At 40.3% G+C, this 14,527-nt stretch overlaps 3 protein-coding genes across 3 annotated transcripts; 2 read left to right on the top strand and 1 right to left on the bottom strand.

The window, feature by feature from the left end:
- Window positions 1-748: 748 nt before the first annotated feature.
- On the top strand, window positions 749-2,394 carry fibina (fin bud initiation factor a). Its single transcript, XM_079680819.1, has one exon. It carries the CDS (start codon window positions 1,058-1,060, stop codon window positions 1,685-1,687), a length of 630 nt encoding a protein of 209 aa, XP_079536945.1. The 5' UTR covers window positions 749-1,057; the 3' UTR covers window positions 1,688-2,394.
- Window positions 2,395-5,564: 3,170 nt separating this feature from the next.
- Window positions 5,565-7,965, bottom strand: tmem276a (transmembrane protein 276a). The gene is made up of 4 exons (XM_079679932.1): window positions 7,276-7,965; window positions 6,756-6,869; window positions 6,535-6,672; window positions 5,565-6,402 (listed from the first exon to the last, which is right to left on the bottom strand). Exons 1-4 carry the CDS (start codon window positions 7,664-7,666, stop codon window positions 6,155-6,157), a joined length of 891 nt encoding a protein of 296 aa, XP_079536058.1. The 5' UTR covers window positions 7,667-7,965; the 3' UTR covers window positions 5,565-6,154.
- Window positions 7,966-9,120: 1,155 nt separating this feature from the next.
- Window positions 9,121-12,340, top strand: spi1a (Spi-1 proto-oncogene a). The gene is made up of 5 exons (XM_079679933.1): window positions 9,121-9,360; window positions 9,844-9,937; window positions 10,010-10,194; window positions 11,028-11,190; window positions 11,318-12,340. Exons 1-5 carry the CDS (start codon window positions 9,334-9,336, stop codon window positions 11,626-11,628), a joined length of 780 nt encoding a protein of 259 aa, XP_079536059.1. The 5' UTR covers window positions 9,121-9,333; the 3' UTR covers window positions 11,629-12,340.
- The last annotated feature ends 2,187 nt before the right edge of the window (window positions 12,341-14,527 follow it).

Here is a 14,527-nt window from a genome sequence, read left to right as displayed (position 1 = left end):
AGGCCTTGAATATTTAAAGTGTAAAATAAATGTCCTGGAAAAGGCTTTGGCCCGAGGCTGGGCTCTTGGGGGACAGTGACACATATTTAACAATGTATACTTGATTGCTCACTTAAGATGTCTGCTGTCCAAAGGGCATGGGAGAGGGAGCTTGGCAGCGACGGTCGGGAACTATTGGAAAATAATATGGTCCAACTGCAGCAGTACACCAATAAATGTCTTCCTAATGACGACTCATCTGTATCCCTCTGTTCGAATCAGTGTGGACTGCAGCTGGCAGGGCTTACTGCAGCTAAAGAGACCTAACTGATCATTTGCTTTCTCCCCAGACTTCTGATGATTGAGTGCTGGATGGCCTCCGAGTGTACAGTATCCCTTGAGTGCACAATGGCATTAAATAATGGAGCCTAGGCAGCCACTGTGCTGGCATTTAGGGACCACCTTAAAAGGAGAGCTTTTCCCCCTCACACTCCTCCATGGCTAGGAGCCTAAATCAGAGCTAAGTTAGTGGACTGTGGACATGTGGTTGTACTTCATTCAATGATTTGTTTTAAAATATTTATTTAAAGTCTTTTGTTATTTGTATTTGCTTTGTAATTTATATTTTCCTTGTAATGCATCTTATCGCACTGTTGTTGTTGTTGTTGTTGTCGTTGTTGTTGTTGTCGTTGTTTGAAAAGTCTTTTCTGTAATGAAAAACTTTTTGAAGAGAACTTAAAAAGTATTCATGTCAACATTTGGTAATCTTGAAGATCGTGATTTCTTACCTAATATGATTATGACGACAAGCTCTGGTCATATAGCATTTGGTTTACGTGGTAATATAACTCAAGGAAATAGTTTAAACGTGTAAACTGAGATAGAATGTTCATTGGGACTTCCGCTGGAGAGTGTGTTTTGAGTAAGTAACCAGCGCCAGCAGGGGCCCTCCGGTCTTAAACAGGCGGTCTGCGCCTTTTAGTGACGGGGGACATTGTAACATGAGTCGGGATGAAAACTGTGCTCCGGATCCGGCAGCCAGTGCAGATGCTGTTCGCCAAAGACAGAGAGGAGGTGCATGATGGAACCCGTCCCGCTGCTGCTCGTCCTACTCTCATGTTTTCCGTGCGTCTCGGCAGTCTACACCGGGCCCCTCCAACCGGAGATCTCCAATGGCACCTTCCACCACTTCTTTGTCCCGGACGGAGATTACGAGGAGACGGTAGACCCGGAGGAGTGCCAGATGCTGTTTAAATTCTCGGACGTTTATCCCTGTGGGGCATCTGAAGAGAGGGACTCCGTGGTGAGGGACGACTTCATCATTTCCAAGCTGCAGGCGGAGGACACGGCGCGCCTGCTGGAGAGCATCGGCCGCACCGTGACGCACGATCTGGACGGAGAGGACAGCTACGGCAAGTTCCTCCAGAGGGAGATCTCTCAGATCGGCGAGGCTTTTTCAGACGTGGACAAGTCTCTGATGGAGCTGGAGGTAAAGTTTAAAGAAAGTCAGGAAACAGAGTTGAAAGAGGAGCAGCAGCTGAACGGATATGTGATGAAGCAAGTGAGTGACATCCGGGGAGCTCTGAGGGAGACTACAGACATCTCCGTGGGGCTGAAAGATAAACACGAGCTGCTGTCTCTCGTCATCCGCAGCCATGGCACCAGACTGAGCCGCCTGAAGACAGAATTTCTCAATGTTGGCTCATAGTGTGCTTATTGAAAGCTTAGTGTGTGTGTTTGTGAGGGAATGTGTGAGTGTTTGAGAAACAGACCCTCCAGTTCAACAAACAACTGGAAAGTTATGTGTGGCTTATGAATAATATCTTGAATATCTCTGACCTTTGGTTACCCACTCCTTGAACATGTGACATTGAAGGAAGCTATAACACAAACATGAAGGTATTCCTCTGAGTCAGGAGGGAAATGTGAACATCAATCTGCATGGAGCCCTCTGTGCCACCTCTCGGGAAGAGTTTTTTTCTCCAGAAGAGTATAAAGACTTCCAATTGTCAGCATCTAAATCTATAGCAATTGTTTTGTCTGAATGGTTTAAATGATGTTGTGTATACAATACAATTGATACAATTTATGTTTATTATTCATACAATCTTAATTTCCCCTTTTACTTTAAAAAATGTTACTCATACTTTACTTATTTGTCCTGAGACACAAACTATACTTTACTTTTTAAAACAATCTCCACCTTTTGAAGTTTGAGGTTTACATAAACAGTAAAAAAAAACAACGTTTGAAATCTGAACTTTTGATTTGACTGTCACAGGTGTAGTTGGCACTTAAAGTGGCAGACCCGACTGTCCCGTTGAGGGGACTTGGTTAACTGACGTCTAAAGTCTGTCATTGCCTTCCATTTCCATCTGGAAGTTATCTACTAGAAAATAAAGTATGTTTGTCCAAGGCGGCCACTGTCGTCATTATCTATTCCTTTCTCTTTCATGGTCTATAAAGTGTGTGGTTTATATGAAATGTCTTTGTGTTGAAATTCTGAGTGGTTTTGGATTATGTCACTGTACTAAAAATATACTTATAAATGACGAGCAGCTTGTTTAAATCTCTTACAAATTAAACCCTCTTGCTGTTCTGCTGTCAAAATACAAATTATGTTCAGAGACATTGTTTATATGGAGGAAAGTTGTTTTAAAATCTTATAGGCATTAACTCTACCCTGCAGGGTCACACAGACACATAAACCTACTCTCAGGATGTTTTCATTTGCACTGTCTTTAATTTAATATTTGAAATGCCTTTTGTAGAAATAAGTGTGCATGTTTCTGTTTTTAACTACCGTTTAAAACTCTCTTGTTCCTGTCAAAGTCTGTAACAACCACAGAGTAACTGCTATAAGCGTGCCCAATTTTACAGGTCGTGTCTGTGCAGATGTGAGGGAGCCAGATGGGCCGCCATGGGCCGCCAACTGGGTGTGATTTCCTCTGTCTGGTTTTCCTCACAGCCCAGCTTCCCCTTGGGGACCCTTTTTAAAAAACATTTCTCAGTAGCTCAGCACAGTGTTGGCCAACCCTGTCAAAAAACCCAGAGAGAAACCCTATATGGCTCCTAATTTCCAGAGGTACTGCACAGGGCTCACAAGATTTGATTGAATGATTGAAAGTTAGATATTTCCACTGAGTAAGGAAAAGGTAGAGCGTCTCACTAAACCCACACATGCTACTTAATTTGTCTTTTTTGGCTCAAACAGTTAGTTCCACCTATACAAAAATGTTTCCATTGATTTGTTTAAGGCCCCTTATGCTGAGATGGAGGAAGGTCTGAGCCTCAAGGACGCTGTAAGAAGAATTAATTCTCCTCGCTGAAATATTCTAAGGACAAACAAAGAAAGGTCAGGAATGCAGAGCGAGGTTGACCTGAGAGCACTGATCCCTCTCTGTGCAGAAAATGAAGCCCTGAAACCACAGGCCTATACTGTGTTATTATTAGAAAGATGAGAGCTATTTGAGAGCCGCTACTAGTCCCACCATTATTATCCCTGCAATGAATACTATCGGATAATACTACTAATAGTGTAACCATCTGTCAGCTACATCTGCCACTAAATGTTTTACAGTATGCAGGAGTCCTTGTTGAAAAAAAAACCTCACACTTGAATGACAATAGAATGATTTTGACAACATAATTCTAAATTAAAAGGAAATTGTTTCCACCTTTAATCTGATATCTAATCAGATTTGAGGGTAATACATTTGAAGCCATCAGCCCCTCAGTGTGTGCTAAATTGACCAAGAAAGATGAGTTCATTGCTGCAAAATCTGTTCTTCTTCCTGCATCCAGCAGCATCATTTGACCTGACAATGATACATTTGTTGATAGTAAGAGTTTCCGCCTCTGAGTAACCAGAGCCTGGGATCTCGATGGCACTCAAAAACAAAACTTCATCGTGTTGAAAACTAGCTCATTTTGCAAAAATAACACCCCAGACAATGACAATGTTGTGGACAGAGATACATTTGACAGCGTTCACATTGGCTCAGATTCTCAGCCATATTTGTTTGCGCCAGACTGTATGGCTGAAGAAGTCAGAGAGAGGCTGAGGCAAGAGGATTAGCCGAACCTTCAGGCAATGCTTTCTGGTACATGTAAGAGAACTCATCTTTCTCAGTCAACACACACTAAGGATTATAATGCTTCAATTGGACATTGGAATTTGGACATCCACATAGATGGCGGATACATTTCCCTTTAAGGTTAACTTTCTGGCTTGTTCAGGAGGATTTTGACTTAATCTCATGGTCCTCGTCAACCTGGTTACTACGCTTTTTTTCCCGGAGCTTTCAAAAACTCCCACTGGGCAAAAAACATTCTCTGATGAAGACCATGAAATGTGGTTAAAAGCTTTAGAAATGGTTTAGGAGTGGATCTTGAGTTAAGATAAGTCATTCTTTAACTACAATCTGGATAAAGTATACCCCTTTTACCAAAAGTAAAAGTGTGATTTATGAAGAAATACCCATCTTAAAATAATGTTATTTGGTTATATTTATCCATGTGTTCATCACATTAATGTTGCAGCCGGTAAAGGTGGAGCTTATCATAGCTTTAAATACTTTTGGTGACAACAAATTATATGACATTGTCATAAACTATGACTATATAATATAATTTATGATTTATATATATTATTATTATTATATATGATTGATATTGAAGTGAAGTAACTTGTAACTTATGTAGTAGGGTTAAAGATACAATTGAACCTCCAAAATGTAATGGACTAGAAGTACAAAGTACCTCAAAATGGTAGTTAAGTAAAACACTTTGTGTAAATGCACTAGGTTGCTTTCCAGCACTGCTCAGCCAGACATGCACTCATGCTCACTTTTGAAGCACTGGCCATTTAAAAAAACACATCACAGTTCAGGGTAATTATTTCCACGACATGTTTCTGCCAGCAGTAGTCACTGTGCAGAGTGAACTGTGACATATGACTGAGCTCATGAAATGTAATGCACTCTTTAAATAGCCAGGACTTTGTGTAAGTAAGAGGGCCTTAAATGACTTTTTAATATAGTGGGCACATCCAGGAGGTGCAGGTGTTCTGTGTCACTGTTACCAGACAGAGTTCAGAGCAATGCAGCAATGTAACACTGCAAAAGGACCTCTTCTTTAGTATAGGTTTAAGATGTATATGTTATTCCAAATTAAATTCTTACTTTTAAACGTATCAAATAATGTATAATACTTACAAAAGCAATGTCCAGTGGCCACTATGGTTTAATCCAACGACAGGGATGTCCTTCTAGGTTGCAGCGGAACATTATAAATCTGTAAAGACAACACAATGGGATATTAGCAACGCAATAGTACAAAGGAGTTGCTAAGTTTGGAGATTTTGTAAGTTTGGGTTGCTTACATTTACACATTGAAGTGTTCAGAAGTGGTTATACAAAATAGACTCCTTGTAACACTAACAGAAACAGCTGCTGTTGATGCTTTGACTCCATTAGCAAGCCTCTCTGCTGACATACCAGTGGACTCATGTCATAATGCAAGAGAAAAGATGACCTCAAATACGTTTATATGGCGTCTGTTCAGTGTTATACAGCAAGAAAAAATTGTTTTGCAAGGCTGTTTTATTTTTCAAAAATATTTTGATGGGAGTAAGACCTCAAGAACAACAACACATTTTCCTCAAACACAGTTTGGTCTTAATGTTCATATTTTCCTTGAATAAACACAAATGCATCTGCATACAATTCAAAAAGTACATGTACATAATTGTTTTAAATGGGTACATAATGATACACAGTTGCCCTTTTGTGACGTTACACATCCATATTTTGATACAGATTTCAAAGTTGTGCTATTGATTGTCTGCCAGTGTTTATTTTTCTCTTTTTTTCTTCTCCCACTGGCAGACTTTACAGGAGGACATTTTGTATAACTATTATCCTCTTGAAGAGCAAGCAATTAACACTGAACAGTTCATTCGTAAAGAGAGGACAGGGGGAAAGCACCAGAGGAACTGAAATCGTCTTCAGCCAAATGTCTCCTCTTTTTATTTTCATGTGAGCGAGAGTCCTGTGCTTTCTCTGTGCCAAGCTGTGTGAAGGCTTTCCTGAGTCCCTGTGTGTAACTGTCTGTGGAGCAGGGCTCGTCACGGCTTCAGGATGAGACAGGTGTCTGTTAGATGTGCATCGGCCTGTCACACACATCCGTTCTCTGGCCTGGGCTTGTGCACCACTGGGGTGTGTGGAGGGTAGAGGGAAGGAGCGAGTGTGCACAGGAAGCCAGCCAGCAGCGTCAGGCCCAGTCCGCCCCAGGCACAAAACATGGACCAGCCATAACCGTGACTGATGTCCTCTGGTATTCCAAACATGTAGCGAGGATAGCGGGACAGTTCAAAGTTGATGCCAGCCACACATGTGCAGAGGGAGATAATGCAGCATGTCCCTGCCAGAGAGGAGAAGGAATACAAAGTCAGACAACCCATTTGAATTCCTCTGATGCACCACCCTCTCTTTCACAAAGACTTGACTGCCCCTCTGTGGTGATGCAGGGTAGTGTTCTCTCTTCATACCTTACCTCCCATGAGGAAGAGGAGTCCGGCCACATACTGCATCAGATCATGCTCCTTGCAGCAGCCCAGCACGCCTATGACCCATCCGAACAGGATGATGGATATCGCCATGCCTATGAAACTGGCAGTCATCCTTTGGAGGTCTGCAAAGAGAAGCGACATTGTTTGTTGGTGCCAAGTGTCTCTATTCATCAGATTAGGAAAAAATGCATAATGAGCAACTCACGGAGCGCGTGCCACTCATCCTGCCTTATTGTCTTAGTCAGAGTGATTGGCAGGTTTTTGGGCAGCGTTGAAGATGAGTAGTAGTATTTTATTCGTGTGCAGCGTGGAACCAATCCTGTGGATGTAAACAACACAAAGAGGATGTCACATAAGCACTGAGATCAGATGAAGAGGATATCACAAGGCTCTCTGCTGCCACCCCCTTCCCTAAAAAAAATAAAAACACACACAACCCCCTTCTACCACCACCCACCCATCCACCCACACAGCATTGTGGAGTAGCTTATTGTACTCATCTCTCGGGTTCTGTTACCACAGCTTGCCCATTTCGTGCTCGAAACAACACGGAACGTCGACCTGTACTGTAATACTGCGTAGGCCTTGAGGGTCTGTGCGCAGCATCAGTACCTTGGATAGCGCATTCGTGCACAAAGTGTTCACTGGCAGCGCCTCGCACACAACAACACAGATGTGCAGAACAAACACAGTTCAGCAGAAAATATGCCCATTAGAAACCAAACCTTTAAAGATAAAATCCTCTATCTCCAAGTCAAATCCCCCTCGGTGGCACTTTCTCCACAGCCCGGTGATGGTGGAGTTGAACTGCCGACTGCAGAGGGACTCCATGGCCGGGGCAGGAGGCAAGAAGTGCCGCTTTGCCCGCAGCAGCGTCTCGCCGCTCCTCCACTCCACATTTCTCTCTTTTGGCAACATGCGAAGTGGAAGGTTGTTGTTGGAGATGTAAATGTAGCCGGGATCGTTTCTTTTGTTTGAGTAATTCTTGCAGCGCTCCCGGTGCCTCCTCGCATCAGTCTCGTACCAGTTGTCCGTGCTGATCGCCACTGCTATCAGTCCCAACGCGCAAAATGCCAAAAAGAGACCTGCCACGGTTAAAGTCCTCATAGCAGCCATGTTCCATCCGTATCTCGCCTCGGTACCGTGATAGATCCACGGGACAACAGGGCTCCGCTCCTGGCTGCTGCTGCTGCTGCTGCTGCTGTCACTATACTAGTTGAGGTGGGGAGCAATTTCAGCAATATATGGAAATCTGAAATTCCGATGAATCCCTGAAGCCATCATTCCTCAAATGTGTCAACTGATGACGAAATAAGCCACATTCCGATGCGGGGGACAAATAAATATGGGCCTCGATGAGCTATTTTGGTTGTCTCCTCTCCTCTCTGCCTCTGAACTCAGTCTAGCCTAGATACTGGTCAGTCCAATATTTTCTCCCAGTAGATGGAGCCAGAGTAAATGTTTGAAAGCACAAAAAGCCCCAGAGCTGCACTTACAGTGGAGCATGATCTGAGAGGATGGCTGAAGTTTGACACAGTCACTACAGGAAGTACCCACCCTCAGCTCAAGCTTCATATGTTGTATCAACTCGGCTGCTGTTGTCTAAAATGTTCAGTTATGAAACACTTGAAGACAGACAAATTAAACCAAACACTGGGCCTCATTGTCCTCTGTCTGGTAAACAGGAAACAGTTTCATCACATCCAGCAGATTGCCTCTGGTAGCTTCCATCCCAACAAGGCAAAACATATCAAACAAAAGTATATAATTTTCATCATTGTTTGATTTGACATAAAGTATCATTTATTTGTAAAGCCTTAAAAAGTGGTCCTCTAGTATCTACCATTAAATACAATCATAAAGTATTACTTTTAAGATCATAATGTCTAACATCTAGCAGGAATATTACAACACAAAGAAAGGACACAGTGGCTCCGGACATTTCAGTCATGTTTCACTGGTTTCATTCTCATGGTCAATACTTCCTCAATTTAAACCATAATGTCAAACTAAAAGAGGAACAAGCTCGAATCCAAACTTTTATTTTTGGTTTCAGCTCCTATGTGCACTAGCTCTCATGTGCTATGAGTAAACTTGGCAGGGATTTAGTTGTGATTAATATTAAGAAAAAAAGCAAATCATATTTTCTTGTACCGCAAGTGTAAGAAAGCCTGATTTGTGTTAAATTAAATAGCAATTTAAAGGTCTTAAGGTTTTTCTAAGGTCACATCACTGCATCCTGACAAAGGGGGAAGTTGAGGCATACAGGCACCATTGAGTATGTGTGATAACAAGAAACGTCTATTTTAACAGCGTGACTGTTTGCACAATCATTTTTGGATAGTTTATATATGCCTCTAGTTTTTTTGTACAGTTAAGTGAAAACATAATGTTTAAATTACACAATACCTGCTGCTATAACCATTTCTCTGCAATAACAAAGTGTTTTAAATAATTGAAGATCAACTGTATCCGCCTATAATCTACTCTCAAAAAAGAGGAATCATTGTGAGCCCTTGCACAAATACCTCTTTTATAATGCAGGAAATGCATGTACGTATGATTGGCTAGATGACATTCGGCCATCAGGAACTATCTGATCATATGAATTAGACAATTGGTTTATATGAACGCAGACAGTGTAGGGTCCAGCTTGTTTCTCACTTTCAGTTCCCTTTTGTCTGGTGAAGCCATCGACGTCGCGTGTTTCGGTGAAGCAATAGGAAAAAGTTAACGTTCATTACAAACTTTAAGAACCAAGACTCTCATGCTGTCTTGTTTACATGATGGAGGGATATGTCATATCATCTGTAAGTGCTGCTGCTTCATTGTTAATTGGCTTGTCTTTGATCATAGTTTGTGAAATGTAGGATATTTTTCCATTTGTTCTACTGTTTTTGGGTTAACATGGCTAGTAATCAAGTAATTCAAGTGACCAAAGTGTGGCATTGAATTTAGTTGATTGATTAACATGAAGGCTTTGTTTGTGAGTTTTGTTTGTGTTAAATGCGGACGTATATTTATTTTTGCTGTGAAAATTATAATTGTTGCTGCGAAATTATCTCCTAACAGTACTTGCCCTCATGTGGACTTATGTATTTCCCTTGGGGACCTCTGTTTGGTTTCTTTATTCTGTTAATGTTCTTGTCTTTATGTTGAGATTAATAACGATCAAGCCATGTAAATTCTAGTGCATCAGCTAATTGAAATATTTTTTTCTTAATTTTGCCAGTACAAATAGACTCAAACATTTACTTTGTCTGTGACAAAATCTACTTTTTCTCCAATACAAGGTGTCAGAGGGAATCATTCCGAATGAACCAGAGAGTTATCGCCCCCCTACAGAGCTGTACCCCTACCTCACTAATGTGGGGGAGATATATGAAGGTGAGACGATTGGTTTCAACAGTAGCAAAAATCATCACACTACTGAGTGCCTTACCTTCAGTCACTTTTCAGACCACAGATGGACTTTCCACACGGAGCGTGTCCACCCGACAGACTTTGAGAATTCTCCGGTGAATCACCTCATAGAGCTTCAGTCCGTGTCTCCTCAGCAGCTGGTGCAGCCGTACCGCTTCAGCAGCGAGTCGCTGCCCCTTCACCTGGACCCGCCACTCGTTCCTCTCTCTGTGTCACCACAGGTGAGTTCATGTGTAGAAATGAGAGAGGAAACTACTGTGCAAATGACTAAATCTTTACATATGTGACTTTTGAAATGATAAGAAGAGGTTCAGCAAGTTAAAGAATGTATTCAACGTAATCTTATTATAAACAGTAGCATTCCTTTTTGCACTGAGGTAGCAATATGTCTGTCAAGTGTTCAATGAAGCCACTGATTCATTCAGTCCATAACATGTCAGAACAATTTGGAAAATGTCTGGGATTATTTTTCAAAAAGCCCAAGTTGACTCATTCAAACTGCTGGATGTATCCAGCCAACTTTCTAAACCACAATATATATGTGGACTAGGATAAAAGACACAGAGAAATCAGCAAGCATGCACAAATAAAAGCTGAAATAAGGGAATTTTTGTTTCACAGACAAAAAAAACACTCCTTTCGTAACACTTTTGCTGATACTTTACATAAAAGTGTGGAAATATATGCTCCAGAATGAATTACTAGGTAAATCAGAGAGGGTTCTTTGGACTGAATCTATTGCTGCAACCATAATAACAAAATATATTTTAGGAAAAACTCTTGAAGAAAACGACATGGATTTAGATAATACATAAAAGCACTTTTATCTTTCCAAATACAGTGCATGATTTGGACAGTCTGGAATATGTTCGCTTAAATGTCATCTACATCACATGGTCTTACAGACTATTGAATTCTATTTTGGCAGACTTACTTCCTCTTTTAGTACAATGGGGTAAAATGTCAGACGTTGGGCGATTGCAAAACAAAATAAATGTGCAGCTCTATCAGTCCTCTGTGTAAACTTCAAACATGCTTTACATTTCTCCCAAAGATCCCATATTACACCCCATCCATGTGTTACCAGTACCAGGCATCTGCCTCTCCTGGACGTTACTACTCAGAAGAGGAACAGAGAGGAGTCAGCCCTCCGTTCGAAGTATCAGAAGGAGAGGATGAACGAGAAGAACACAAACACTCCTTCCGGAGGGACACTAGTGAGTATTTCCAAGGCTTATGACATCAAGTCCTAATGTCCTGAAATCTCACGTACACATAAAACCTGGGGAATCTGATGCCTGCCGGACAAAATTGTGTAAACAACTTTTATATTTCCCAACACAGGCAACAAGAAGAAAATCCGCTTGTACCAGTTCCTCCTGGACCTGCTAAGAAAAGGTGACATGAGTGACAGTATCTGGTGGGTGGACCAGGACAAGGGCATCTTTCAGTTCTCCACAAAACACAAAGAAGTCCTGGCCAGCCACTGGGGTACTCAGAAAGGAAATCGCAAAAAAATGACCTATCAAAAAATGGCTCGAGCTCTGAGGAACTATGGTAAATCTGGAGAGATTAAGAAAGTAAAGAAGAAGCTAACCTACCAGTTCAGTGAGGATGTGTTGAGGAACCTCTATTTACGTCAGTATCCTCACTGATCAGGGAACAAAGGGCTGTCTGTCATCGCGATGAAATCTCTGAACTAGCCATGATTGCTTTTTGTTTTCAAATTTAACTTTGTTTTACTGCCAAGTTTTCTTGCCTATTTATTTTGGATGTTAATGTATATCCTCTTTGGCAAAGCTTTTTAAGACTGTGGACCTCCAATCAGAGGAAGTTTGAAAAATAGGCCCTCTTAGTTTACTTGGATTTGCTCGATTCCTGGAGGCTAATGGGAGCATTAATATGTTATTGGATCCGATAGAGACTCAACCATTCAGCCAAGACCGCATTATATTGTTGTTTGATATAACAACAGACTAGATCAAATATGTAAAAAAAAGGTTTGTCTTAAACTACCCCCAAAGTATCTTTACTATCTCTTTAACCATATTATACACATTTAGGCTATTCTATGAGATCTTTTTTTGCTATGCAATGTAATATGTGTTCACTTCTACTCACTAAGTCCGACCTCAAACTGTTTGAAGCCCCACTGGAAGCCCTTCTCAAACTTTACAAAAAACCTCTGCTCCACAGCATTCACCTCCATAAACGTCCATATTAAAGACTCAGAGTTGGGCCGTGTAAATTATTCTGTTAAAAGAGAATTCAACTTTGTGGACAGCTAAAAAAAACACAAATATTGCAAATGTTTTTTAAGATATGTTGTTATAAATGTGTGTAAATAAATACTATTTTGTATTCTTATTCTGTCAAATTACTCAACTGAATCTGGGTTAAAACCGTGGGTCAGACCAGCACACGTCCTAGCTACAAGTCGTTATCATACATCCATGGTCCTAGCCCTTAGTAGATGTGTTTTAGAGTTGCAACAGTTGTGTCACTTATCAATTAGTCCATTGATAGAAAAATAATCGACAATAATCAAATTAGTTGTTCAAGTAATTTTTCATGCAAAAGAAAGATTTAGCCTGATAGGAAACATGGGTACAAATTAATATCTTGTTGTTTTTAAGTCTTGTTAAAATTGGAGAGCAACATACAGATGCAATCATGTAGAATATACAGTAGGCTACACTTATGTTGATATACTATTAATGAGTCATGATGATAAGACAAACAGACAGTGGCGACTGGCCATTAGGGGCAGGCACAGCCCCACCTAGTGTCATCAGAAAGTAATTCAAATAATAATTCCAAATAAATGCAAATAAATGCAAAGAAAACACATCTTAAAATATATTTTAAGATCATGTTTAATCATCTGATTCGTCTTTACATTGCTGTTTTAGTCTGTGTTCTTCTAATTAGTGTCTACAGTATGCCTATTAAGCCGTTTTGAGCGACGTGGGTCAAGCCCCGATCTAGCCCCGATCTAGCCCCTCTCTCTCACTGTCTAAATCAGGGGTCTGCAACCTTTTTGACCAAAAGAGCAATTTTTCCCCCTTTTCCAACAATTTGTTTTAGCTGGAGCCGGAAAACATATTTGATAGCTTATAAAGTTGTATTTATTGTTATATCATAGACAAAAACTACAGTTTTTTTGCATTTATTATTTATTATATTATAAAATTGAGTACAAAGAACTCTTAAATAAATAATACACAGGCCTACTTTAAAATAAATTAAACACAGCACTTGAGGAGTCCTCTGCACATTTGAAGGAAAAAAACCCTTATTAAAATCGACCCACTTTGAAATAAATAAAATATATAGCTGCACCCTAAAAAGAGTTTACTGATTTAATTTTTTGGAATCTGTTGGGACTGAAAGGTGGGGTAGGTAAGTTTGAGAAACCGGCTCGAGATACACTTTTTGTTATATTCCATGGAATGCTCTTAACATCCCGATAGCAATGAATATCTGAAGTGCTTTGAGAAAAAATCCATTAAAAAATGTCATCTGTGGAAGCCATAGTACTGTAAAAAGTTTTGCGAGATCTCTCAAAGGTTTTGCGATATCTATCAAAGGTTTTGCGATAACTTTTTTTTTACAATTTTTTTTTCTTTTCTTCTCCATGTCCCCTAGGGGGCTCCGTAGTAAACATACATAAAGGCATTAAAGAGTAGAGTCTACACCAGGGGGCAAAATGGAAGGAAACATCCATTTAAACTCAGTTTGCTGCTGTGATGCTAGTTCAAGCCAGATACTTGGCATCTCATCTTCGTTGCAAGTTTATCAATATTTGGGGTCAGGCTCTGAGCTGAGAAAATCCTCAGGGTTGAGTGACGGTGTGCGTGCAATATACAGGTGGGCCGGATCGAATAGTAATTAAAAATTATCCTGCGGGCCCAAATTAAATCCACCAAGGGCCTGATTTGGCCCCGGGGAGTTTGACACATGTGGTCTACACACACAACAAGGGCAAAATGGAAGCAATTCAAGGGAGAGCTAGGCCAGTGTTTTTCAAAGTGGGGGCCCAGAACCCCCGGGGGGGCGCCTGGGGGAGTCACACAAAGTTTGAGGGAAAGGGGAATATTTTTTTTTTTTAAAGTTACATTTTTTTTTTTATAACTGCATATCTATCAATCTATGTGTCCTTTAATGCCAATCTTTTAATATTTTTTATTTATTAATTTTAATATTTTTGTTTTTAAATCACACGACCGCCCTTCAAGCCAATTAGAATTGAGCTGCCGCTACCGAGAGTGAAACTGAGTATCTGCTCAGCTTTTGGAGCAAGTGAGAGCTAGTGAATATTTTTGCTCTGCAGCTGGATGAGAGCACGGATGTAGCAAATATTGTTTATATATACATGTATATGAATATAAATATGTTTATTGTTAATATTACTGTTGAATATTATATATAATATTATTAAGGCATAAGTAGCTTTCAAAAATGCTAAAAATATATGTTAATTGTTCATATTACTTTTCAAAATGATATAATATTATAAAGACAGAAATCTCTTTAAAAATGCTTTAAAAATAT

The sequence above is a fragment of the Notothenia rossii genome (genome assembly GCF_949606895.1).
Source record: "Notothenia rossii genome assembly, chromosome: 5".
Lineage (NCBI taxonomy): Eukaryota > Metazoa > Chordata > Actinopteri > Perciformes > Nototheniidae > Notothenia > Notothenia rossii.
The sequence above is the reverse complement of the archived record's forward strand: the minus strand, read 5'-3'. Positions and strand labels throughout refer to the sequence as shown.

Coding starts and splice junctions, on each gene's coding strand:
- fibina (XM_079680819.1), top strand. CDS start 1,058: ATGATGGAACCCGTCCCGCTGCTGCTCGTCCTACTCTCATGTTTTCCG.
- tmem276a (XM_079679932.1), bottom strand. CDS start 7,666: ATGGCTGCTATGAGGACTTTAACCGTGGCAGGTCTCTTTTTGGCATTT. Junction 6,673..6,755: donor GGATGAGTGGCACGCGCTCC/GTGAGTTGCTCA, acceptor TTCTCTTTGCAG/ACCTCCAAAGGATGACTGCC. Junction 6,403..6,534: donor ACTCCTCTTCCTCATGGGAG/GTAAGGTATGAA, acceptor CCTCTCTGGCAG/GGACATGCTGCATTATCTCC.
- spi1a (XM_079679933.1), top strand. CDS start 9,334: ATGATGGAGGGATATGTCATATCATCT. Junction 9,361..9,843: donor AGGGATATGTCATATCATCT/GTAAGTGCTGCT, acceptor CTCCAATACAAG/GTGTCAGAGGGAATCATTCC. Junction 11,191..11,317: donor CTCCTTCCGGAGGGACACTA/GTGAGTATTTCC, acceptor TTCCCAACACAG/GCAACAAGAAGAAAATCCGC.